This window comes from Toxorhynchites rutilus, chromosome 1 (assembly GCF_029784135.1).
Source record: "Toxorhynchites rutilus septentrionalis strain SRP chromosome 1, ASM2978413v1, whole genome shotgun sequence".
NCBI classification, from domain to species: domain Eukaryota; kingdom Metazoa; phylum Arthropoda; class Insecta; order Diptera; family Culicidae; genus Toxorhynchites; species Toxorhynchites rutilus.
Window position 1 is genome coordinate 139,601,248 of NC_073744.1, and position 25,594 is coordinate 139,626,841.

General features: G+C 37.4%; 1 protein-coding gene across 4 annotated transcripts in view; it reads left to right on the plus strand.

Moving 5' to 3' along the window:
• LOC129761730 (lachesin) overlaps positions 1-25,594 on the plus strand; it is a 320,135-nt gene that overhangs the window by 45,056 nt on the left and 249,485 nt on the right. For all 4 annotated transcript variants that reach the window (XM_055759483.1, XM_055759475.1, XM_055759499.1 and 1 more), the window contains exon 2: positions 18,421-18,866. In XM_055759483.1, the coding sequence (XP_055615458.1) occupies positions 18,788-18,866 (79 nt within the window). In that variant the 5' untranslated portion in view covers positions 18,421-18,787. The remainder of the gene's footprint in view (positions 1-18,420; positions 18,867-25,594) is intronic.

Sequence of the window (25,594 nt, forward strand, 5' to 3'; positions counted from 1 at the left end):
TACCGATAATAGTCATTTATCAGTTATTGTATTGTATGTTGCCCAATCAATTCGTGCTCAATTCACGTTTTTATCGTCTAGGTTTTGCTGCTAACAATTTATGTAATTGCGGTCCAGGAACGCCATCATATCGAGCACGTTGTTTGGCTATGTAAAACATGCAATTATTGAATTTAACTGGCTGCTGATTTAGAAGATCGAAACGGGTATACTCACGCACATCAGATTATGATAGCTTAGGTAGTCGCGATCTTAATATTATGCTCCCCATATTTGTCTTCCTAGGAAACCCGCTTCACTTCCTCGGATGTACATGCCCATTCTTTTTTCCTTTTCTATTACTAAGCAGAACTTAGGACCCAATGAGATCAAGGATAGATCATTGGTTACTCAATATACATCACCTGGCTATAAAGTGAAAAAAAACCCTACAAACAATGTTTCGGACAATGTGGCAACGAAGGAGAAAATGCTATTTTTATCTATAATAGAGTTATTTGACTTATGCGGATGAAAAAACTCAATTCAAATGCAATTACTACACACAATCACAGTCCTATGTCAAGACCCCCGTCCGTGCCCATAGGCCCAGACCCATCTACTTTTTTTAGTGTATTCGTTTCTAATCTTGAAAAAAGCCATCTCAGCCGTGAGTAAGGACATTTATAACGTCTCGCCGTGATATTTTGGTTGATTGATTATTTTTTTCTATTATGAAGGCTTTTTATTACAAAGGTTATTCGCCTGTTATCAGATATTTTGGTGTAATATTTCATCGAAATTATGTCTATGATAGTGGATGCATAGCGTGATCATCAGTTCATACGCTATCGCTTATTTAACTATCGAGCACATTACAGCACCTTAAACCTGAGACTTATCCAACAAAATGAGTAATAGTTCATTATGTTGCTTCTTGCTCATATTTCAATACAGTGCTGATGTAATGTATGCAAACTAAATGCTAGCACTGACCTTCGCAAACCATTCTCAAATTAATAACATTTTCGAATTAATACTCAGCTTCAGCATTAACATGTACTGTTGATTGCTCGCTGTCCGAAGCGACATTGAAACACTGAACATATTGAATATCCAACTAGTTTTTTAGCTCTATCATAAAAAAAGTAGAAGCGTCTGAGCCTAGGGGCACGGACGTAAGTTTTACGTAGGATTGTGATTGTTCGGAACAATGGTTTTTTTTTTAATGTAACCATTTTCATTGTTCAAACGTCTGTTATTTTAACTCTTTTGAGACCCAAATGAAAGAATGCCAAGCCCGAAAAAGGGTTGTTTGTTATATGTAGGGGAAATGGGGGTAAGACGGACATGTTGAGAAGAACTTCATTTGTATCTTTGGAAACTCATGTTTTCCAAAACATAAAAGCAGTTTCTTACAGTTCAATGTACTGGTTTTCGAAAAAATGGCCAGATGTTTTATAAAAAAAATATTTTTCTATGTTTTTTTACTGAAATTAAAACAAGCTGAAAAGTAGAACATTTTTATCGGTGCAGGTATAATGGACATGTAGGGTAACACGGGGTGATTTGGTCATATGGGGTGATTTGGACCATCCCATTATCTCAAAAAGTACGCCTTAACTTGGATTTTTTATAATGTCATTTCCTTCTAATGTTGAACCGTATGTACCTAAAGTAAAAAAAACTTTGGTAAAACTTCAAAAGTGACATGGACACGTTTCTGTGGGGTGAATTGGTCCTACAGGTTTGAGACTTTTCTTTGGTCTAATTGATTCCAGATGCCTCTGGATTACAAGAAGAGGATGGACAGACAACGTTAGAAGAAGGAGGAGCTTGAAAGAGCAACGCAGGCCATCGAGAACGAATTTTCTTTGACCAAGCATCAAAAGTGTTTGAAAATGCTCGACCATTAGTGAAAAGATTCATGCAGAATTCGAGATGGTGTCAATCCAACTTTTCTGGTCTGGAATCTGGCCAAGACACCTGGTATCGATCCCAAAACATTGTTACTGATTGTAACATTATCCCAAAATACTTTACATAAACATAAGCATGTTTTTTCGATGAAACACACACTGGACCAAATCACCCCACAGACGGTCCAAATCACCCCGCATCAAATTTTAATGTTCAAAAATCATCTCTTTAAAATTTATATCATAATTTTAAAGAGATTGAGATTGAGAGATTGGTAGATTGAAGCTTTATATGATGATTAAACATTATTTAAAGGGTGTGTCACATCAAATTGCATCACGGAAAAAACGCTGTAGAAATTCGCCCAGTAGACCGATCCTTTTGAAAATTTTAGACAGTAAAATAAAAACTATTAAACAACTTTTGGCATTTTCTTTTTATTCATACTTCGAGCCCAAGCCCGTATGCTCGCACCTTCCTCTTTACTCCGTCCATAATGTTCTGTACAACGTCAGGTTGTAGTTTTTTTTTGAACAGAAATCCATTTTCTCTTGAAGTCCGCCTCCGATTTGACAACTTTTGGGTTCTTCCGGAGGGCCTGCTTCATAATCGCCCATTATTTCTCTATTGGGCGAAGCTCCGGCGCGTTGGGCGGGTTCATTTCCTTTGGCACGAAGGTGACCCCGTTGGCTTCGTACCACTCCAACACGTCCTTTGAATAGTGGTATGAAGCGAGATCCGGCCAGAAGATGGACGGGCCCTCGTGCTGCTTCAATAGTGGTAGTAAGCACTTCTGTAGGCACTCCTTAAGGTAAACCTGCCCGTTTACCGTGCCGGTCATCACGAAGGGGGCGCTCCGCTTTCCGCAAGAGTAGATCGCTTGCCACACCATGTACTTTTTGGCAAACTTGGATAGTTTCTGCTTGCGAATCTCCTCCGGAACGCTGAATTTGTCCTCTGCGGAGAAGAACAACAGGCCCGGCAGCTGACGAAAGTCCGCTTTGACGTAGGTTTCGTCGTCCATTACCAGGCAATGCGGCTTCGTCAGCATTTCGGTGTACAGCTTCCGGGCTCGCGTCTTCCCCACCATGTTTTGCCTTTCGTCGCGGTTAGGAGCCTTCTGAACCTTGTATGTACGCAGGCCCTCCCGCTGCTTGCTCCGCTGGACGAATGAACTTGACAAATTCAGCTTATTGGCGACATCACGGATCGAACTTCTCGGATCACGTCTAAACTGCTTAACTACGCGCTTGTGATCATTTTCACTGACGGAGCATCCATTTTTGCCATTCTTCACCTTCCGGTTGATGGTTAGGTTCTCGAAGTATCGTTTTAGTACTCCGCTGACCGTGGATTGGACGATTCCCAGCATCTTACCGATGTCCCGATGTGACAACTCCGGATTCTCGAAATGAATGCGCAGGATTAATTCACGACGCTCTTTTTCGTTCGACGACATTTTTCCAAATTTACGAAAAATTGACAGTGAAGCATGACTAACGTGATCTATACACTCTTATCTGATTATAAGCGAAAGCTGAAGATATAATTCCTAAAAATAAAATTTCTACAGCGTTTTTTCCGTGATGCAATTTGATGTGACACACCCTTTATTGAAAGAAAACAAGTGTAGCTCAGTATACAATGTGACATTTATTATTTAGACCGTATTGGTTTAGAAATATTAGGCGATTTGCTTAGGTGGTCCAAATTCCCCCCTTTTCCCCTAGTGAGGGGAATATGGACAGGTTAATAATATATGAAGCGTAGAAGATCGCTCGCGAGAGGAATAATTTCGCTCTCTCCCAGTGTTGTGTGTCCAGTAACTGAAATGGAACAAACAGAGAAAGCAATATGAGAAAGAGTTGAATATTCTTCCCTTCACTTTCCATCATGCATTGGATGTGACTGTCCATTCAAAAAACACCAGTGCAATTTTTTCAATAATTTAAATTTATCACTCACGAAAGAATCTACTTTTCCGTACGCTTCTCTGTCAACTCGCAAACCGAAATATAACCACCAACGAATTCATTTTTGCAATTAAACCACTCAAAATGCTTAATATCGAAGCCGAAAAAAATACATCGACACGCGGAATCATGTTTGATTTTCGGTTTTTATTTCCCTATTCCACTTTTGATCAGTATTCATTGTCATAGGATGGTTTAAATATTATAGAATAGCATGTAGAAGAGGTTCCCATCAACAGAAGTTTGAAATTTATAATCCAACTATACAAATTAATCACCTGTCCGTTATACCCCCACTGTCCGTCTTACCCGCGGTTCCCCTACTGATATCCCTCAAACGGGTTCCAACAATTGAAGTGGTAAGATGAATCATCCGCAACTTCATCGTCCATGATGTTCGAATTTCCCGTATGAGCATACAAGGGTAGAACGGTGAATAATGAGCCAGCAGCTCCAGAAGTCAATGAAACCTTTGCTCCTAGCTTCCGTTTTCTGTGCTGCCTAACACGTTCTGCAACAGTGCAGGCCTTTTTTGCACCACTTTCGCACTTGTGCTTATTGCGATCATGGCTTACATTGAATATGAGATTTACGAGAAAGAAACAAAGAAATGTTGAAAATTCTTACAATTTCGTGACATTTTGAGGCAGAATACACATGAAATCATAAAGCTGCTTAAAGAAATAATGTTCGCTTGCAGACTATATTTCATGTCACGCACACTGACACTGGGAGCCATGACAAAACACCTTGATATCGCTGAAGTAATGATTTTTTTGTATGAAATGCAGTCATCTCAATAACCCACTCCACCATCTACATCACCCTTATTTTTACACATTGTCTGGATATCTAATTTATTTGATAGGACGGATTATTGCACACAGTTTTGTGTTGCATACAATATTCAGGAGGACTAAGCTAAAAGAAATGCATATTACATGAATTAGCTTTGCATTCGCTCGCAAAACATATCTCTTTTATGCGTTAAATTGTTCATTGTTTTACAGCTTCCACTGTTGATGTCTCAGGCAAAAAAAGGCTGAAAAAAATAGTCGTCTAATGCTGTATATTATAACATAAATCGTGAGAACGATTCTGCTTCATATGCATTTGAAATCTCTTAATTTTTCGTAACATTTTTCGTAGAGTGACCCCCCTATACAGCCAGTGGTAGGGGTATAGTGGCCTTAGAAATGAAACACAAATTTTTGCATTACTCTTTTTTTTTTAATACCCTCCACTAACCCCCACACCAGAAAGCTCGAATAGAGAGCCCCCTGGTAGTGGACTCTTGCTAACAGACAACAAACATAAGAAGAGATAGCGGAGAATATAACAACAAACGAAGAAAACAAAACATGTGAAATTCCAGTGGAACATTAGAGTTCCTTTGAAGGGATCCACCATATTATACAACATTAGAACGACGCAGGAAAAAGAAAAATGACGGAAAATATTATTAACCAAAGCATACATATATATAAGATGGTCGGCACATTTACAGAATATATTGATTTATGTGGATCGTCATATACTGTTTCAGCTTATTTTTAAAAATACGTTTATTGCTTATTGCTTTCAGATTGTTGGGAAGCACGTTGAATTTTAATGGACCGTAACTTTTTATGCGCGTGAGTCCCAATTTCGTAAAAGCTCTGGTTCTCATTAAGTCATTTGCATTTCTCGTATTCAGAAGGTTTATTCGAGTAGGGAATGTGATATTATGGTGAAAATTACGGTTATGCAAAACATTATGAACAAACATGATACTTTGAATATCACATAGGCCTGAAATAGGAATAATTCTATTTTGTACAGTAGTGTAAAGCGCAACTGTCGGATATAAGTGAGGAAGATTGAAAACTACTTTCACATATCTATTTTGCAGCGTTTGAATTTTTTTTCAATTTTGATTTGGCAACATGACCCCAGACTACAATTAAGTATTGGAGGATGGAGTGGATGCATGCAAAATAAAACTGTAACAATGCTCTTTTTGGTATAAAACAGCGTACTCTTTTCATGAGACCACATAAACTTGCAACTTTACTCGATACATGTTTAATGTGAGTATCCCAGGAAAGAGCAGAATCTAAATACAATCCTAAGTATTTGAAAGAGAAGACTTTTTCAATAGTCAGAATTCCCACACATGGATCACGGTGTTGAGGTATTTTTTTCGTGGCGAATGGAAGACCATATACTTTGTTTTAGTGAGGTTGATGGTTAGATAATTGCCACTGAAATATTCCATGAGTTTCACTATATCTGATTCCATGTCCGCTACAATAGTTTGAATATCAGGACGCGGATAGAATAACGCCGAATCGTCTCGGAAATCTCGGAAATCAATTAAGAAAATAAAACCAAATTAGGCATATGATGGTTTTAGGGTGCAATAAATGTTTCTATGGTGGTTATATACCCCACCTTCCTCTCTAAGAGAGGGCTGCCATACAAATGAAACACAAATTTCTGCATTACTCTAGAATTAATAGAGAATATGTAACCAAATTTGGCATGTGGAGATTTTAGGGTGCAATAAATGTTTCTATGGTGGTTAGACACCCCACCCCCGTCTCTAAGGGGGGGGGTCTGCCATACAAATGAAACACAAATTTCTGCGTAACTCGAAAACTAACCAAGCAAATGGAGCCGAATTCGGCATGTGAAGGTTCTAGGGGCACGAAAAGTTCCTATGGTAGATAGACATTCCTCCCCTCTTTCTGAGGGGGCTGATAGTGTGATAAAACACACTCGTATATCTTCTTCTATCTATATGAATAAAAATGGATCACCGAATGTGTTGATAAGAGCAACACTCGAGAAATAAATTGTCCGATTTAGGGCTGTCTTTATTCTATCATATTTTCTGTGTAAAATATTTATTCCATTGTGTAACCGATAAACTGGTTGAAAAATCTTGAACGAGAATTGTGCCTGAAAATAATCTGATATTTTAATGACGAGTCTATCAAAACTGCTAAAGTGCTAAGAATTTTATAGTAAAAGGTAATTTTGAAGGTTAGATTAGGAAATCAATCAATGAACAGTTCTGCGATTGGACCCATGAACGTGCATTTATTAAAAAAACGTGAATGTGATAGCGAAAAATAAATTTTGAGTGGGACGAAGTTCGCCGGGTCTGCTAGTGAGTTATATTTTAGTGTCTGAAACTTTGAAAAGGATCGGTCAACTAGGTAATTTTCTACAGCGTTTTTTTCTATGAAGTAATTTGATGTGGGATATCGTTCATTCACATTGGGCTTCGAATTCGGTGCACTTTGATGCCACTTTCAACCCGGAAACAATGTACGAATTCGTGAAAATTGAATGATCGCAAAAAGTTACCTATAAGTTCAAAACACTTCAGAATGCATCTGTTTATGTACGTAAAAATCAACTGTATGTAATTGATCTGTACTATATTTGTTGGTTTAAAATATAAGTCCTCAGTTGAATTTTTAAAAGGACGGTCCAATGAGAAAATTGATCTATTTCGCGTACTTTTAGATTTCAGGCTGTAGGCTGTCATTTCTATCCTATTTAGAATCTGACGTGAATCTGTCTTCGCCTATTGTAACAGAGATCACGACTTTCTCTCTTACCAAGACTGGTTTTAGATCAAGCTTGCTTGTGCTTACTTGATGCACCGACGCGGGGCTCAACGTATTAAAATATTGCATATATTGCATATATTGTGTTGAGTCGATAGCGAAAACTCACGGTGTAGTAAACAACAGAAAAGTTGAAACTCGTTTGCTTCTGCTACTGCTGCTGATGGTAATGATGATTGTTTCTGTTGATGGAGCTTCTTTGCTACCACTGATTACAGTATTACAAAAGCAGCATGTCTGCTCTCTAGCTGGTGTGAGATTGAGGCTGACAAAAGTGTCGTCAAAATTTATATACTATTTTCGTTTCGTTAATTTTCTCATTCACCTTGGATGGAGTGGTATGTACGGTAGATAGCTACGATTGCTTTCGCAAGAGTATTGATATATTTAAATTGTTTTTCGCTGCTGTTCTAGTTTCTCCTTCTGGTCAGTACAATATGAATAGCACAAATTGGAAAAATCAAACCGTGGGATTTAGCGTGTTTAGATAATGCTTGACATTTTACAATTGTTCATCTAAGAAATATATATAATTTAGTAACACTAAAATAATAGGTGCTTCGAAATATTTCTATTCAAGTGACGTAAGCATCTTTGCGATCAATTTTAAAATGGTTGAATTAAAAGCGATCGAAACCTTTCATTATTTTCTAAATATTAAAGTGTAATAATTTAATATATTCTACATCTTCCTGTTAGACGTAGTCCAAGATAAAAAAGAGATTTCAGGGGGCATTCTAGAGTATAGACACGAATTTCGGACGTTTTATCGAACTCCGTAAAAAAAAGCACGAATATTTTTACTACCCATTATGTCATTAGTTTTTCATCTATCTTTTAACAATAAAACAAAAATTGAATGGAGAAGAAATATTCATAACTAGAATAGTGAAGAACTGATGGAGTGAGAGGGTTAAAAAAAAGTTGTGCCATGGCGTACACGATTCCAGCCCTTCTGGTTATCTGAAACAATCTGAAACAAAAAAAAAATCGAACAGATTCTGCATCAGTAAAGATGCCGCTATCGCATGAACAACTCGAACAAGTCAAAAACATCTTTTTTGACAGAACGGTGGCCGTTTGAAAAACATAGTGCGGTTCAAAACGTTTTTTCTTACGTTTCCCGATTGTTTTAAAAATAGTAATATTTGAAAAAAATCATTTTTTTTAGAGGTTCATACGATAGAGAGATGCCTGCAGATTTATCCATATAAATTAGACACGAATCGGTTCAGTAGAACTTAAGATATCGTGGACGCCGGTTTGAAAAAACAAATTTCGAGAAAAACACGTTTGAATTTCATTGTTATGGCCGCAGCAGGTTAGATACCGCATCACAAAAATGGCTCTAACTCGGTAGGGTATATCCTATTTCTAGGGTATATTCTTGAATGCCTAAACAACAGAAATATGAAGGAAAACTTTTTTGATTTTTTTTTTTGAATTTCTAGTAGTATTCTACCTTAATAGAATTTGTACCAAAAAAATGAAAAAATCTGTACATTTGGCAACACTGCTATCCACCATCATGTTGCAGCTTCTGCGAGGGAAAACTCTCAGTTTTTAACCCTCCTGTACTCGCGCGCAAAATCGTGACTCGTATATTCACAGACTGTGCGTGTCTCTGTAAGGTTGCTTTTGTGCATTTTTAGGCGTTATTGTTATTTATTTAAAGAAAAAATATAATTGAATGGAAAAACTCCAGAAATTTTTTTAACGTCATTTAGTTTTTAGAGTCGTTTAATTCAACCACTTCATTGATTCTCTATCTGTCAGACCGTATGAGCGAGTGTAGGAGGGTTAATTTAATAGAGACTTTCCCTTGACATAATCGAGGCGTTCCGTCAGTTTATTTATGTGAATTATTTGCTTCCGATAGTTCGCACCAATTTAGATAGAAAATAGAAAATAAACAAATAAGGTAAATTATTTTGGCTTGTTCAGACGAAAATATGATCATGGTTTGTTCACTTTTTTGAATGCTCTAATTCAGCGCACCTGTGTCAAATCAGGTATTCGAATGTTTCAAAAAATATAAATAAAATTGCCTTTTTCATGAATTACAGTATTTTTATAGTATACTAGCTGACCCGGCAAATTTCGTCCCGGCCAAAGTTTGTTTTTTGTTATCAATACCTTCAAACATTCACGTTTTCTTACTATGAACATGTTCATGGGTCCAATCGCAGAACTTTTCATTGATTGATCTTGTAATCGACCCCATTGAATTTACCTTTTACTATAAAATTCCTAGTATTTCTAACAAACTCATCATTATAATATCAGATCATTTTCAGGCACCATTCTCGTTCAAGATTTTTCAACCACTAGCAAATAACATGTTTCTCCGTTATATGGAATAAATGTTTTATACAGAAAGTATGATAGAATAAAGACAGCCCTAAATCGGACAATTGTATCACCTCAGAAAGGTAGGAGGAGTGTTGAACCACTTTAGAAATGTTTCTTGCACCCTAAAACCTTCTTCTTCTTCTTCTTCTTATATGGCACTAACGTTCCTAGAGGAACTCCGCCGTCTCAACGTAGTATTACTTGCGTCATTTTCATTAGTACTTAGTTGAGATTTCTATGCCAAATAACACGCCTTGAATGCATTCTGAGTGGCAAGCTCTAGAATACGCGTGACCACAGTGCAAGTCAGAGGAAATTTCTTTGAAGAAAAATTTCCCCGACCAGAACGGGAATCGAACCCGAACCCCCGGCATGTTAGGTTTGACGCTAACCACTCGGCCACGGGAGCACAGCCCCCTAAAACCTCCATATGCCAAATTTGGTTCAGTTTGCTTGATTAGTTCTTGAATTAGGCAGAAATGTATGCTTCATTTGTATGGCAGTCCAGACAGACAGACAGACAGACAGACAGACAGAAATCCATTTTTATATACATAGATTCTTACGGATTCACATGATTTAAAGGATTAGAAAAACTACCTTCTATTGGTGTCAATGCGCTTCTCATTTGAGCTAACTTTAAATAAATCACCAGATGGTTATTTATGGTTATTTCAATTCTGATCATGAGTTGTCCGATTCACTAATGTTGTTTGTCCACGTGATATCTATTGCAACCGCTTGGCGCGCTGCAGTGTTTGTTTATGGTGTCCTTCGCGCATAGCAGAAATAAAGTTTCTCTGTCTTGAGTGTCTTGAGGTGAACAATTTTGAAAAAAGAAAGGCTACATTATGAATGCATCAATATGATGACAGTAAATTCAAACAATGATAAATGCAACATCTAATTGAAAACTCGATTTTTTTCATTAGAAAATGGAGATTTCTAAAACCGAACAAACCTTGATCATTTTTGGGACAAACCATGATCATAATTTCTCTTTGAGGAAAATCGTTAAAAACATAAAAAAATAAATAATTTTAAAGCCTTATGGTATTAGCAACTAGAGACTTGGGGCTTTTCAACAAACCCAAACTCCTATTGATTATATGTGATTTTCATGAAGAAAAATCGATTTGCATTTACTAGTTGCGTGAAAACACCCTGAATCGGACAAACCAAGATCTTTGCAATGTGGCTGACGGTATTAAAATCATCGTTTTCAAGTTTTAGCAAGCAAGTTTTAGAAAACCAACCCCATCACGAAATCTATGCAGATGCCGCTGAAGTGTAAATATTTTTTCTTACATGTTTATCAACATAAACGTATATGAACTATGAACACATAAATTATATGAATGCTGATAAGAATGCTTATGTTTCTGTAAATGTTTCTGAAGCTTGATTTTGAAGCTTTTAGGGCTTTGATTTGTGAGAACTTTTTCGGAAAACTCTTCCAAAAATATTAATTTATTAACATGTCGAAGATGTTAAATGAGTTCAGAAAGTATTTTTGAAAAAAAGGGACTAACAAAACTTGCGAATTTGAGCCAAAAAAATTTCATTCGACCGTTTGGTACTCATGCTGGATACAAGAAAAATTTACCGGATTCAACCCAGTAAGGGCCTTGACCAGCTTCTTGCACAGTTGTGAGATCAGTAGATTTTTCTGTGTGGTGCATAAAGGAGAAAAGATTGGAAAACACTTAGCCAATGAAAACTTGAAATTTTAGACAATGTAATGAGATTCCAGAACAAGGGGAGCGTGCCGCTTGCAATTTTGAGACGGATGAAGTCGTCCAGAAGAACTAAAAATGATCAAAATTAATATTTAAAACTACCCCATGTGAGTCAATGGTTGAAATATAAGGAAACTAGCTGATACCGTTCGGAATCATATTTCGGACGCTCAAGGCATATGATGCAGAAAACAGATCTATTTAAGCTTTATGCACAGGTATTATTTGGTTGATATTTTCAATAAATTAGTTCAATATGCTTTTAAGTTTTCTACTTTGGTACCTATTTGATTGAAAACATAAAAAAAGTCATCGAATAAAATGCTATTCAAATGAAGCGAATAAGAATCAAACTTCGGATACTAAATCAAATTTCGGACAGTTTATTTTGTAATTTTTTGGATGAAAATTACATTACACTTGATTATATTTTATAATCAACTTTTTTTTTTTTTTTTTTGTTTCTGTATTATAGTGACTTTCAACACATTTGGCTGGTTCGTCACTTTTTACCTTCCATTTCGGAAGAATGTCGGGAGTGAGAATTGAACTCGTGACCTTAAGCGTGAGAGGTATGGATGTTACCGCTACGCCAGATCGCCTCCTTATAATCAACTGCGAAACACTTACCAAGCAATCACAGTAAACTGTTAACGATGATGAGAACTGATGAAACACGGGAGAAATTTAAATATTTATGAACGGGTAAATTCTACGTGCTCACGCTAAGCAAACGTCAAACACAAACGATAATGAGTAGTGTTGTCAGATTTTTGTTGATTATATTATAATTCAAATGTAGTTCTCATTTGAAATGATAGTGAAACCAAGGGATTACTCTAAAGAAGCAGTTGTGATATTAATTTTATAGTCATATCATCAGTGCATTAAGCATTTCAAGGTATTAGAACAGAGTGTCCGAAATATGATTCAGAACGGTACATGAAGGTTAGACCGTGTATTTCATTGGACCGTGGGAAAGTGGACTTCCTGAAACCGAGCGTGTTGTTAAGATGGAGATGAGATCTATGATATACAGAGAAATGGACTGCCTTAGACGATGAACGGCGACAAAAATTGAAAAAAAAACTCAAAAAAATAATTTCTTAAAAATTCAATATATTTTATTAGTTTTAACTGACGTGCTTGATCTCTTTGATGCCAAATGTAAAGTGAAAAATATAATATATTTTAGCTATAAAATGGAAAAATAATATAAAGAAAATCAATATTAATTTTATTAAAGACCTATCTAGTTGATGGAGAATACGCGCTACCGTTTTTAACCCTCCTGTACTCGCGTGCAAAATCATAACACGTATACTCGCGCACGGTGTCACAGACCGAAAATTGAACTTCTCTGTAATATTGCCATTGTGTATTTTTCAGGTTTTATTGACATTTTTTTGAAGAAGAGGGTATGATTGAATGAAAAAACTCCAAAAAATATGTTTTTGTCGTTTCTATTATGTTTTAATAGTCATCTTCAGCCTCCTCAAAATAGAGTAATTTTTGATGCTCCAATACAAATAACGAAATTCGAATTTTTCACTGTTAACAATTAAAAGTAGGCAACTGAATATAATTCATGGAAGTATAAAGAGCAATAAAATAACATAAAAACGTATTAATCGATTGTGGTTTCATTGGAGTAAGAATCAGAACATAGAATAACTGCATGCTCGAAACAAACATATTTTTTACATTTAATGCAGTTGTTGCATGTTTTTCGAATCTTTTATCGAAGAGAAGAATGTATAACGACCTTCTACATAATTACTAGATGATAAAGGTTCTGGAATATAAAGTTTGCATATTTTTAACATTCTTGTCTCTGTTTTCTTGGTAAACTAAAAATTAATGCCTTTTTTTAGATGGGACATAAAAAGATGATATAAAAGGAACTTCCTTTTCTTTTTCTTGTTTTCTTGTCTATATTGTCCATTATAAAAAAATATCCCCGAAAATGTAACTGTTAATAATTACCATAAGCTACCGATTAGTTTATAGTTTACTGTTTACTATTCTTCCACAAGTGAAATTCTTTCACAAGTGTGTATATGTATGACCATTATATTTAGCGAATAACTATACGAAAGTCAGACATTTATATTTTGCTTTTGAACGTATGACTCTAACGACGAATAGCTAATATATGGATCCGTTCAATCCAGTTACAAAAGGCACTGAAATCAAATAAGAATAGTCCGGTGATGATCTTATGCATTATATTCAATAAATATTCCACGCAACTAACATTAATTTATACATTTCATTCCACAATATTCTAGAATATGAAAAAAGAAACATGTCCAAAAAAGTTACTCCTATACTCGCGTCGGTGTGTCGGAACGAAAGTGTTAAAAAAGTGACACACGTCCCCTTTGTACCAACACATGCGATACGCTAAACGATGACGAACGACGAATAACGAAGCTAGAGAGAATCGCAAAGTCGTAGTGTTGATATTTTCTGAGAAATTAACGAATTATTGTTTTCTCGGTCTGACAGACCAATGCGCGAGTATAGGAGTGTTAATATGAACGGCTAAATTTATAAGCTCTGGGTCCCGTTCATGTTTTTTAGAAAACGCGTTGTACATTTTCCATCTGCCAAGATTTAGATCACGACGTAGGCAATGAACCATGTGTGCGGTAACAATATCAAACAGTCTCCCATACTCCGGAATCCGATTGCTTTTTATCTCGATCGGATCTTCATCGATTCGTCTTTTGCATTCTGAAATCCGATCGATCTCAGTTTATCCGTGCTGTGAAAAATCTTGCCTTGGCGCAAAGTAAACATCGAAATAATTAATCCGTATTCGTGGAGCAATTTACTCTCTATCAGATTAGCAGACACGAAAGCAATTCTAAATTGCTATAATTTGAATGAAAATCATTACTCGATGTTGTTTAAATACTTCTAAGACAGTCCCAACTTAACGTTTCTTCTATAAATTTCTTCGCATTTCCGCCAAAACATTATCCATAATATGAACTTAGTATCAGAGACAATTTGTGAATGTGTTTTCTGTGTAACAGAATTATATTAGATAATAGTATCTAATATAATTCTGTTTAATTCTGTATAATTCTTCATTTTTTCCGTAGAGTCCTTGGTGAATCATACCATTGAGGGAGATGATCCTTCGGCTGAAGGCCACATTTGCACAACTCAATTGAACTTGAGTTGCGATGCGTGCAGGTAATTCTGATTCGATCGAATTTCAAAACACAGGAGAATAGTACATCAGCGTCAGACAATTTTCGTTCAAGATTTTTCGCCCAATTCCAGAGAATTTGTTGCTTTTCACATCGAACACATATTTGATATGCAGAATTAATATTCGAAAAAGAAATTGTTTCAAAAGCATGTTTATTCCTCCCGAATATCCATTCTGCCATTCTGCTTCACAGAAATGGAACACGGAACTCATTGTTGTCTATGTCGTTTTGCGTCCCATGGTTGCCACATTTGCACAACTCGATTGGACTTGAATCGAACGGATTACAGAATACATTGCAATCCGTTTGGATTATTTTGACTCCGACGCGTCACTGTGCAGTCGCCTTCTATGATTCTAGTAACGCTTGCGCATTGAATCTACGCACGTCAACACGTCTCCAGCAGGTGTTTTATCAGAATTGATGACAATAGCCTGATTGTCATTTTGTAAACCAATAATTCGTTGTGCTCGTTCAAAAACACTTCTAGCTTGCCGGCGATACGCACGGCTTCAGATGAAGTGAGGTTACTTGCGAATGTGTGTATAAAAGTTCGATGTAGCGAGCCTAGCGCCATCTGTCATTTAACAACATAAATAAATTCGTTCTGTTTGAAAAACAACCGACGGTTAATTTATTCGAATATTGTTTGTACAAAACTGCTATAATCTCGATCAAAAATAGAGTGTGGGGGCTTGAATTTGTGGTTATGGGCCCTATTCCAGAAAACGAGACGAGCAGACGTGCGCTCGTCTCGTTTGTTTTCATATTCCAGAAGCGGAGCTCGACTAAAAACAGACGAGTAGCTCGTCTGGCTCGACGACCGTTTGGCCGCGCTCGTCGATGAATCAGTCGAATCGTCTAGTTTGTTTGATGTGTTTGTTCACCTTGTTGATTGAAAGCATCGGTATTCTTCTGCTCCGCCTTTATCTTCAAAAATTGTTTCACGGCTAAACTAGTATTGTATAAGTAATGTATGTTTTCAACTGCAGCCATCAAATTCAGTTCAGTAATTGCTAGATTTTACAGATTTTCAAATGGGCCTCTTCCAAACAACACAACCAAATGTAAACATTGAACTCATATCCAGGGATGCTAGATGACTGTTTTGAAAATATTAACACGGCACGAAAAGTGTCTTCACATATTGAACGAAAATGAGTTATTCAGAACAACTACTTTATTGGAAATACATATATATAGATTTAAAACTTTTCTTGATAAATCGTTGATTAGGTGACCAAACATTGCCCCCAATAAATCCATAATAACAAAACGTCTGAGTGATGAACCCATATACTCGATGAAAAATATTAATAGAAAAAAGATATATGAAACTTATTCCTCTTTGCTATGTTTTTTTTAATATTTTGGCACTGAGAGAAGAGTATCGATTGATCAATTTTAAAACTGTTTGTTGTTTTTCTCAAAACAAAAACATGTGATGTCATCTGACATCAATGATCATACCGAAAAAAACTGACTGACTTCTCTCCAGTCTACCAAATAAAACATTTCAATGAAACTCGTGTACTGGAATTGGATATTTTGCTCGTCTCGACAGTGACTGAAACCGAGACGAGACGAATTGCTCGTCTCGTTTTCTGGAATAGAGCCCTATATGTATTGTTTGAAGCAAAATTTAAAAAAAATATTTAGATTTTTTCTGCATAGAGGCACTCTTATTGGTATTGGATGTTTGGTAATCGGTATCCTAGCGGTATCGCATATACAACCTATTCTCATGCTCACCAAGTTTTTTTTGTGCATAATTTCATCAAAAACAGTCGAGCCGTTTCAAAGGAGTTCGATAACAAACACCATGACACGAGATTTTTATATGTTTAGATATAAATATATAAGGAGAAGCAAAACATATGCGACTTTTGATGGTTTCAACTTATCATCTGTCCTTGCGCAAAAATTGAACCATTGAGAGTGTATAAAAAGATTACATTTGCGATTTTTATTCTAGTCTCGCTCCAGCCAGCGTGCAGTCAACTGCCATTTTTACGACTAATTTTCATACTACTTTTTCAAAGCTGATTTTTTTTTTTTTTTATCTGTATTATAGTGATTTTCAACTCATTTGGCTGGTTCGTCACTTTTTACTTCCATTCTTGGAAGAATGTCGGGAGTGAGAATTGAACTCGTGACCTTTAGCGTGAGAGGCATGGATGTTACCACTACGCCAGATCGCCTCCACTTCAAAGCTGATGTCACACACAGTAAAGGGTTGCTTCGGAGAATTAAAGTGTACCGTGAATAAATACCGCAGCGCGATTCCGATGACGTTTTCAAATCGGAGGAGGGGGCTCGATGAAAAAATGCTTCGGGTCGGGTTGCATACAATCTGGTGGAGAGCGTGTATTAATTGCATCCACACACTGTTCTTGTTTTCATTGATTCTCATAGATAGATTGAAGGAACTACCATGGTGCTGTGTTTTGTTTATTAGAAATGTGGAATGAAGGTTGCACAAATATGAAGCCGTTGGTTTAGTCTTTTGTCACGATAACTGTTGCGGGTAAATCGCTATGCGTGTGACATCAGCCTTAAAACTAAAAAAGAGATGGTTTGTATTTTCTAACTGGCTGTTTTCAAAGCTATAAGCGAATTATTTCAAAGTTTGAAGCCTAGTTTGATACAGAAGAAGGCATTTTCCTAGCCAGCTGTAACTCTGCTGTAACTCTGCTCAGGGAACCACTAGCAACATAAGCCCAGCTTGTGTATTGTTCTCGCAAGGGCACGAGTGAAACATCAAGAACTGTCAGTAATGTCATGCAATACAGGTACCTTTCTGTAAAATCCGTGGAACAATAATAAATCAATAGGCTAATCTGGACCCTCAAAAGTTATTTGTTTCATCAGCAATTCCTATTAAATGAAGAAATGAAGAAACGAATTGAGCACAACTGAATGGTTTCGAATGTAAATTATTATTCTCAAAGCGAAGAATAAATTTTCCATATTCAGTACTTCTGTTCGAACCAGTTCGTTCCTGTTCCACGCTGTGAAGCAGTCATGTCCCTCCTATCTCACATACGGTGTCGCAATAAAACTTTATGTCATGGTTACATCTAGATTTCTTCCGCACATCCCTTGAATCGTTCTACAACTAGTGAAAATTAAATCCAATGAAATCCACCACATCCATCCATCTATTCCGTTGTTCCTATCCGGTGCGCTGGTCTTTTATTGCGTTGATGATGAACAGTTGGAAGAATACAGCTCCAACAGCCTTGCAAAAAGGATGATTGTCAGTGTGAATAGGAGGTCGACGAGGGTGGGCTTCCAGAAGACAACATAAATCAAAGCCCGAGTGAGAGGGGCCGTAACAAGAGCACCATAAAACATATCACTCAAGAGGCTCCAATTCCTCTGTGTGCCTCGATGCCAGGCGGCATCGCACTTCGCCACATAATTTAATTGGACTCCTCCCTGGGAGGATACCCCCCCCCCTCCGGACTCGAGCAGCAACGATTGTCACCCCGCTCCGTCGACATAACCGAACGTTTTAAGAAACAGATTTAGTGCGTGTGGCCGGTCTTCCCCCCAGAAGATTTCAACCTAATTCTATTTAATGTGTGTGTGTCTTTTCCTGTTTTAGCATTCTTCCATCGGGATATAAATTTCGATTAGACCGCTCATGATCCCGCGAGGGACAAAACCAAAGAAAAGGAAGTGATTTAGTGTGGCAATTCCGTAATAGTGACAGACTGTGGTGAGTGGATTCGAGCGATTCAAGTTGTTGTGATAGCTCAGGTGAATACAGAAACCGTTAGTGGAAAATTCTCCCGTTCTGATTTTTTGACGTGTCGGATAGTGTAAATCCAAGTCAAGGAGTCTTCAACCAGTTGGTTCCATTGCCGAGTCAGTGATTCGAAGTGGAAGCTGTGGGGGAAAAAAGTGAATTTGAAAACGAAGTGCAAGCGAGATAGCAGTGAAAGTTGGAGGATAGTTTCCGAGCAGACAACATGAGCACGTCACTCAGAATTAGCTTATCATCATCAGTGATGCTGCTGGTGCTTGGGCTCTGCCTGAGTTTAGTCAGAGGTAAGTGAATTGTAACTGAGTTTTATATTTGCGATATGCATCTTTCATTTTTTTTTCTCCACTGTACCGTTGCTCTGGAGATCAAAATCGCTGCCAGTCATCGTTGAACCATCAATCTGAATTAAGGAAAGAACTGCGGGCTACACGATTCAACATGAAAACCATCAATATTCATAGTGTTTCTCCTCCCCCCCTTGAAAATTTCCAGACAGCCAGGCGGCATCCCAATTTTCTGGTGAAACTGATGTGAAGAGAAGTCGATAGCACTTCAACCCAGCAAGTGGAACTTTTTGTCGCCTCTGGTTCGGATTTATTTTCGAAGGAAGTCTTCAAAAAGTAATCCCGGTTGATGACAATAACTGAAAACGATATAGCCAAAGTTTTGATTGATACATTTCAATTGAAACCGTCGAGAGGGTGTTTTCTTTCTACTGGATTCCCGCTAAATCTTCTTATTATGTGATTTTCAAAATCAGTGCAGTGCGGTAACGATTGCGGGAATTCGTCACAATTTTTATTCAATCCGGTAAGGTTTGAACTGAACGATTTGTTTTTAATATAATCAAGAATTGATTAATACACATTGATCGGATTGAACAAAAATTTCGCTCTGTCTCTTAACGGTAGCTAAGCAGATGGAGCGAGACATCCCTGCTTCATTACACTCTCTTTTGACTCAAACGACCACCCCTATGCGTTGATCCTTTTCATCAGGTGATTGAAGTCCAGTTCTATTAGTAGTGGTATTTAGTTCAAAGTTTCATGATAAGGCGAAATTGTGGAGTGTTTTGAGGATTAACTTTGGTGCAAAAACAACGTTATTATTTTTGCACCAGTCGAAGATGAGCCAGGTGTAGTGGCTGTCTGATCCTATCAGAATATTGTCATGCCCTCGTGAAACCTCAAGACGGGTAAAAGTCATTTTTTGAGGCGGGGCAATTTGATTGCTAGTTCTGTTTATAACTTGGGTTCAGCGTCTTAATTTGTATAAGTATGACTCAAAATGATTCGTTGTTTTTTAATTTTGCCGTTTTTGATGAGTCCGCACTAGTTTTTGTTGTTTTTGTTGAGTCCGCACTCGGATCTGCTATGCCGAGTTTTCTGCCGTTACCATGATTCAGTTGTGAGGGGCTTAGAATGAAAGGGATGTAAGTGACTTCATCGATTTCTCTTCATCAACTTTTTCTTTAGTTAATAACTCAACTGCAAAAACGTTCCAATTTGAGATTGCAATAGAATCCGATAGATGAGCTATCATCCACATTGCCAAATAAAGGGCGAACACGAAATTATTGCGACACAGAAAATGTCATGCCAATTTTCTTATAATGTTTAGAACTAAACCAAAATTTTAGGGTAGTTTTATACATATATTTACTTCAAAAATCAAAAGAAAAGTTAATCGATGGAGTCTTGAGTGTAAAATTGAACGCATTTTCGCTTGATGCCCTCCATCAAAGTCTTTACAGTGTCATCCGGTACCAGTTTCTCAGTTTTTTCTATTTTCTTAACATGTTCTTCTCGTCTTTGACTGTCTTCTTGCTCTTCCGAAGTTCCCGCTTCATTATTGCCCAGTACTGCTCCGCCGGGCGCAGCTCCGGACAGTTTGGCGGGTTCATGTCCTCTGGAACAAAATGGACAGAATTGGCCTCATACCACTCCAGGACGCTTTCAGAATAGTGGCATGATGCCAAATCTGGCCAAAATAGCGGAGCTTCGTCGTGCTGCTGCAAGAACGGCAAAAGGCACTTCTCGAGGCACTCAGATTTGTAGATCTCGCCATTTACTGTGCCCTTTGTCACGAAAGGCTCACTCCTCAGTCCGTAAGAGCAGATGGCCTGCCAAACGAGATATTTGGAGGCGAACTTCGACATTTTCTTCTTCTTAAATTTGTCGTCCACATCGAACTTGCTCTTGCCGGTGAAAAACTCCAACCCCGGAATTTGCAGCCATATTTTGTCAGCATCTTCCCGCAGAACTTCCGTGCCCGAGTTTTAGCCGTCGATTGTTGCCGCTCATCGCGGTTTGGGAAGCTCTGTACCTTGTATGTATGTAGTCCAGCTCTCTTCTTCGCATTCTGGAGTAGCTCTGCGACATGCCGATCTTTTTAGCCAAATCACGGCTTGAGACGTTGGGATTTGCTTTAATCATCCGCTTCACCTTTCCCTCCGTCTTTTTGTTCTCCGGTCCCGGTTTTCTTCCAGCTCCTTTGCCGTGGTCCAACGTCAACCGCTCCTGGAACCGCTTCAACACTCTGGAGACGGTTGAATGGTGAATGTTCAACATTTTTCCCAATTGCCGGTGCGAAATTCCAGGTGTTTGGAAAGAATTTGTTCTCTCGACCCGCGTTGGTTCACCTCCATTTTCGTTGAATCGAAAAACACGACTTCGAGTTTGACAGCATGTAGACAATACACATCAATGAGAAAGTGTGCAAAATTTGGTTGATTTTTACCCAATGGTAAAAAAGTTATGCCCTGTTGAATGTGTCGCAATAATTTCGTGTTTGCCCTTTACAGCTGGGAATGTGTTTGTAGCTAAGTTATGACCAAATGAGAGTCGATTGTAGAGAAATCGATGATGTCACTTACACCCCTTTCATGTTGAGCTCCTCTTGTAGAAATGAACGTGTTGACATATGGAATACGATTAACCCTTTGTGGTCGCTTGTCTGCTCTCAGCCACCATACCTTTTTTACCGTTCTGGTCGTTTGTCTGCTCTCAGCCACCACAGCAAGAAACCATGCTAATCTTATATTTTACTCAACCAAGTATCAATTTATGCTTTTCCTAAACGAAGCTTGATGTCTAGTGAACCTGTTCACGGATCAACACGGTGCTCCTATGAGTAATAGACAATTGTACTCAGTATCAAACAAAGTAGTCACCCACACAAGATAATACACCGTGCGTTGAATGCATTGTGGGACAAAAAACATAACAGCAGAAAATTCTGCCATTGTAACACTTCGTTGTGATGTAAAAGATTGTTCATAAGTATCAGAACTACTTTTTGCATAAGTGTCTCATGTTATTTGAATAATCGCATAAGTGTCTCAAGCGACAAAATCTTTTTTCTCCAAAAGCGAGAAGTTCTGATAATCTCGGACCACAGAAAAAAAGTATTTGAGTAACTACTGGTTTGAATTATGTTGAAGTTTGTTGTTTGCATAAGTGTATTATGTAATCTGAATAATCTCATGTAAAAAAGAACCTTTGTTTGTTAAAAGAGAAAAGTGCTAATCTTTTCGGATGCACATTTATTACATCAATGGCAAACGTGTCTCATATTCAACGGATAATAAAACTAAAATTATGTGTTGATTATACTTCATATGATTTACTCTTTGAGAGAGTTTCGGAAGATTTCACACGAAGACGAATTAAAAAATATATAATTTTTATATAAAAACACCACATCAAAACACATTGTTAAGTTAACACATATACATAGTTAACAAAAAAAAAAATAAGAAAAATGTTAATTTTTTCATAATCTTGTATTTATCACTGCTTTTTCAAGGAAAAATAATTCCGACCAGTACGACACCCATGCCTGAATTCAATACGACCGCAAAGGGTTAAATGTGGGATTGCGAGCTATTTACACTGGACTGGACAAAATGTGCCCGTTTGCACTTCGCGTGGAGACCTCCGATTTTCATCCACAGGGAAAAATAGTTGAGAATATGAGAGAATCGAGAGAGATTTTCCCACATCTCTTTCTCTCTGAATAACATTTTTATTATTATAACATTTTTAATATTTGTGATATAAAAGAATTTTCACTAACGATTTTTACTGTAGTCTCGCTTCAGATAGCGAAAAGTTAATTGTTACACATAGAAATTTTGCTCAACGCAAAATCTGAAAGCGAAATCAGAGAGTTGCTAGTTTGTTGTGAATGAAAAATGTAAACAAAAATAGAAAATGCACAACGATTATTCCTTAAATTTCTGTCCTCAAATCCGAGCTTGATGATCGATGAGAAGTTGCACCGCGTTTCATGCCATACCGTGAGATGGAGAGTGTTTGTGTGTTATTCAAATTGATATAACAAAAACTTGCTGAATTTTCAAGTTGGTGAGCAAACTAACTAACGAAACGACGTTTTATCAGGAGGCCATCTTAAGCGTTAATACCTCTTTGTCAGCTGAGTGAAGCAGTATGAAAATCATTTCATTGGAAGGATGAAAGGTCTACGAGTGATATTTGATACTTATTGACCCATGTTTAAAAAAATGGGAACAAAATAAATGAGACGCGCGAAAAAAAATGTCCGACTTTTCGTACAGAGTGGACCCTACCTATTAAATTTGCTTACTTTTTTATTCCATTTGTTTATTTATTTAGGTTCATTGGCATTTTTTTTGTATCTGTAAGTTGTAAATTACAGAGCACCCATTTAGGCGTAAGAGTTTCCTTCTGTTCCATTGTTCGGTTAGACCGAACAGCGAAGACATTTGATATAATCATTGTTATGTTATTTCTATCACTGTAGCCCGATGTTTCTTGTTGCAAGTAGAGCTCGTATGGATGGAGAGAGGCCATACCGACTGTGAATCGATCTCCATCGCTGATGTCTATTGTGTTGTGTTTTTGACGTAGAACTACGTCTTTCATTAAGGGTGCCAAATCAGAAAACAGGTCACGTTTTTATGAAATAAAGTTAACGTTAATAACTATTTTTGCCGCGAACGGATTTTGGCGATTCATATACCAAACGAATCGGATATACCCTAAGATTTGTTTGATATGCTATACATTACAATCCCATAGTCTGTATATGGTTTAAATTGATGAAAATTGGAAACATTCCCATTTCCTCATACATTTGTTCTGTCCATTTGTGTGCTTTCCCGAACAGAGCTGTCAATTACGAGCAACTTATCGACGAGCAACGAAGGGGAATCGTAAGATGTAAAGTGAACAAAGGAGAAGAAGAAGAAATAAGGGGAATATTTGCCTAGAGTATAAACGGTGGATCTCGCTGAGGCAAACTTTCATTCTTCGTGAGGAAGTCGACTGAACAACATCGTTGCTGGGTGAGCTGGACGGCGAGGGATCGAATGTCTTTCTCAAGGCAATGGGGGTGGAGGAGTTATATGATGGATAAAGTAAAGTTTTCCAAGAGCCTTTTTGAAGGATAGAGACTAATGAACTGAAGAAGTTTAAATTCTCAAGCAAGGAAGGAAGGCAAACTTTCAGTATTGTTCAGTATTCAAAGCAATGAATATCGCTTGTTCTTCCTTGCATTTCATGATCACATGTCTTCGATTCGGATTGAGCTGTGGACGCGACCAAATTACTCACTCGCTGATGTCTCTAGCATTGCAATCATTGCATCAAACTAACGCTATTGCATTAAGGTTCTGAGCTACACAATTGTGTAGGGAATCATCAAGCTAGGCTATCGTCAGCTCACCAAGAAAATAAATGATCTTTTTGGAAAAAAATAAATGGAATTTTGTCAGTGATTTGGTATCACATGACGGTAGGAACACTCTCTCCCCAAAGGGTGATAGCTAAGGGCTTCTGTTGGGCAGAGCGCAGAACGGAGATAAGTGTGTGTATATTTAGTTGCTTCAACCCATCGATATATGGATATTTGTGTGCGTACGTGCGTGCTACACAACCCGTACGTAAAAATAGCTCATCTTCGCTACGCCGAAACTCCCGTGTCCCCCTGCTCCCGTGTGCGTTGGCCCTGTAACGATGCAAAAATCGCCTATTTTTTATGCTATGATTGTCGATTGTTTTGTGTTGCAAATTATGCAGTCGTAATGATAAATATAAACAAGGAGGGAAGATAGCGGGAGGGAAATATTTACGCTTGGGTTTTAGTAATGAATCTCTGCTGAGGCAAATATTCAGCAGTTAACATCGTTTGTTTTCTGTCATCAATGCATTGAACTGACGCTATGGTGAAGCAGGTGTTAAGGTTGTGTACCAAAAAAATATTTGGGAAATACCAAGTTATTCAATAAGTTATATTAATTAATTTATTTATTTGAGCTCACGTGTCAGTCGCAAAACTGCTTTCAACTAGGAATGCATTTGCGCTAATCTTGATCATAATGAAGCAGTGCTACTCTTTTGAGGGTTGTTGAGATTAACAGATAGAGTTTATTTCGTTTATTTAGTCACCAAGAAAGTAAATGTCGTTCTGGAATTTTGTATGTGATTTGGTTTCGCTTGCCAGTAGCAAAACGTTCTCCCCTAAGGATGAGAGCTGCGCTTATCTCGAGCAAAGTTTGTTCTGCGAGCACAAGAATGAATCATCAAATGATTCTACAATAAAAAAAAAACATTTCAGAGCGACCAAACTGGTAGAATGATTATTTTAAAATTTTCGTTGCATTATAAAATAATATCCGCAGTTCTAAACAAGCGACTTGAATTAAACCACAGCGTAGTTCTACGTCAACAATGCGGTCGTGTCTTGAACACAACCTCCTATATTTTTCTTCTTCTTCTTTTTTTGGCTTTGAGAGGCTTTAAACTTTTCAGTTCATTCGCCTCTATTATTGTGTTTTGTTGTGTGTAGTAATTTTATAACAACACAAAGATGGTCATGTTTTGAACTCACGACTCCCAATTTGCTTATTTGCTATATATGTTTATACATATTGGTTTTCTCCGCTACAGTGATGATTGATGCTTATGTTTGGAAAAAACCTGAGGGTATATGGGTGACCGAGCGAAAAAGGGCATAAGCGAAAAATTTT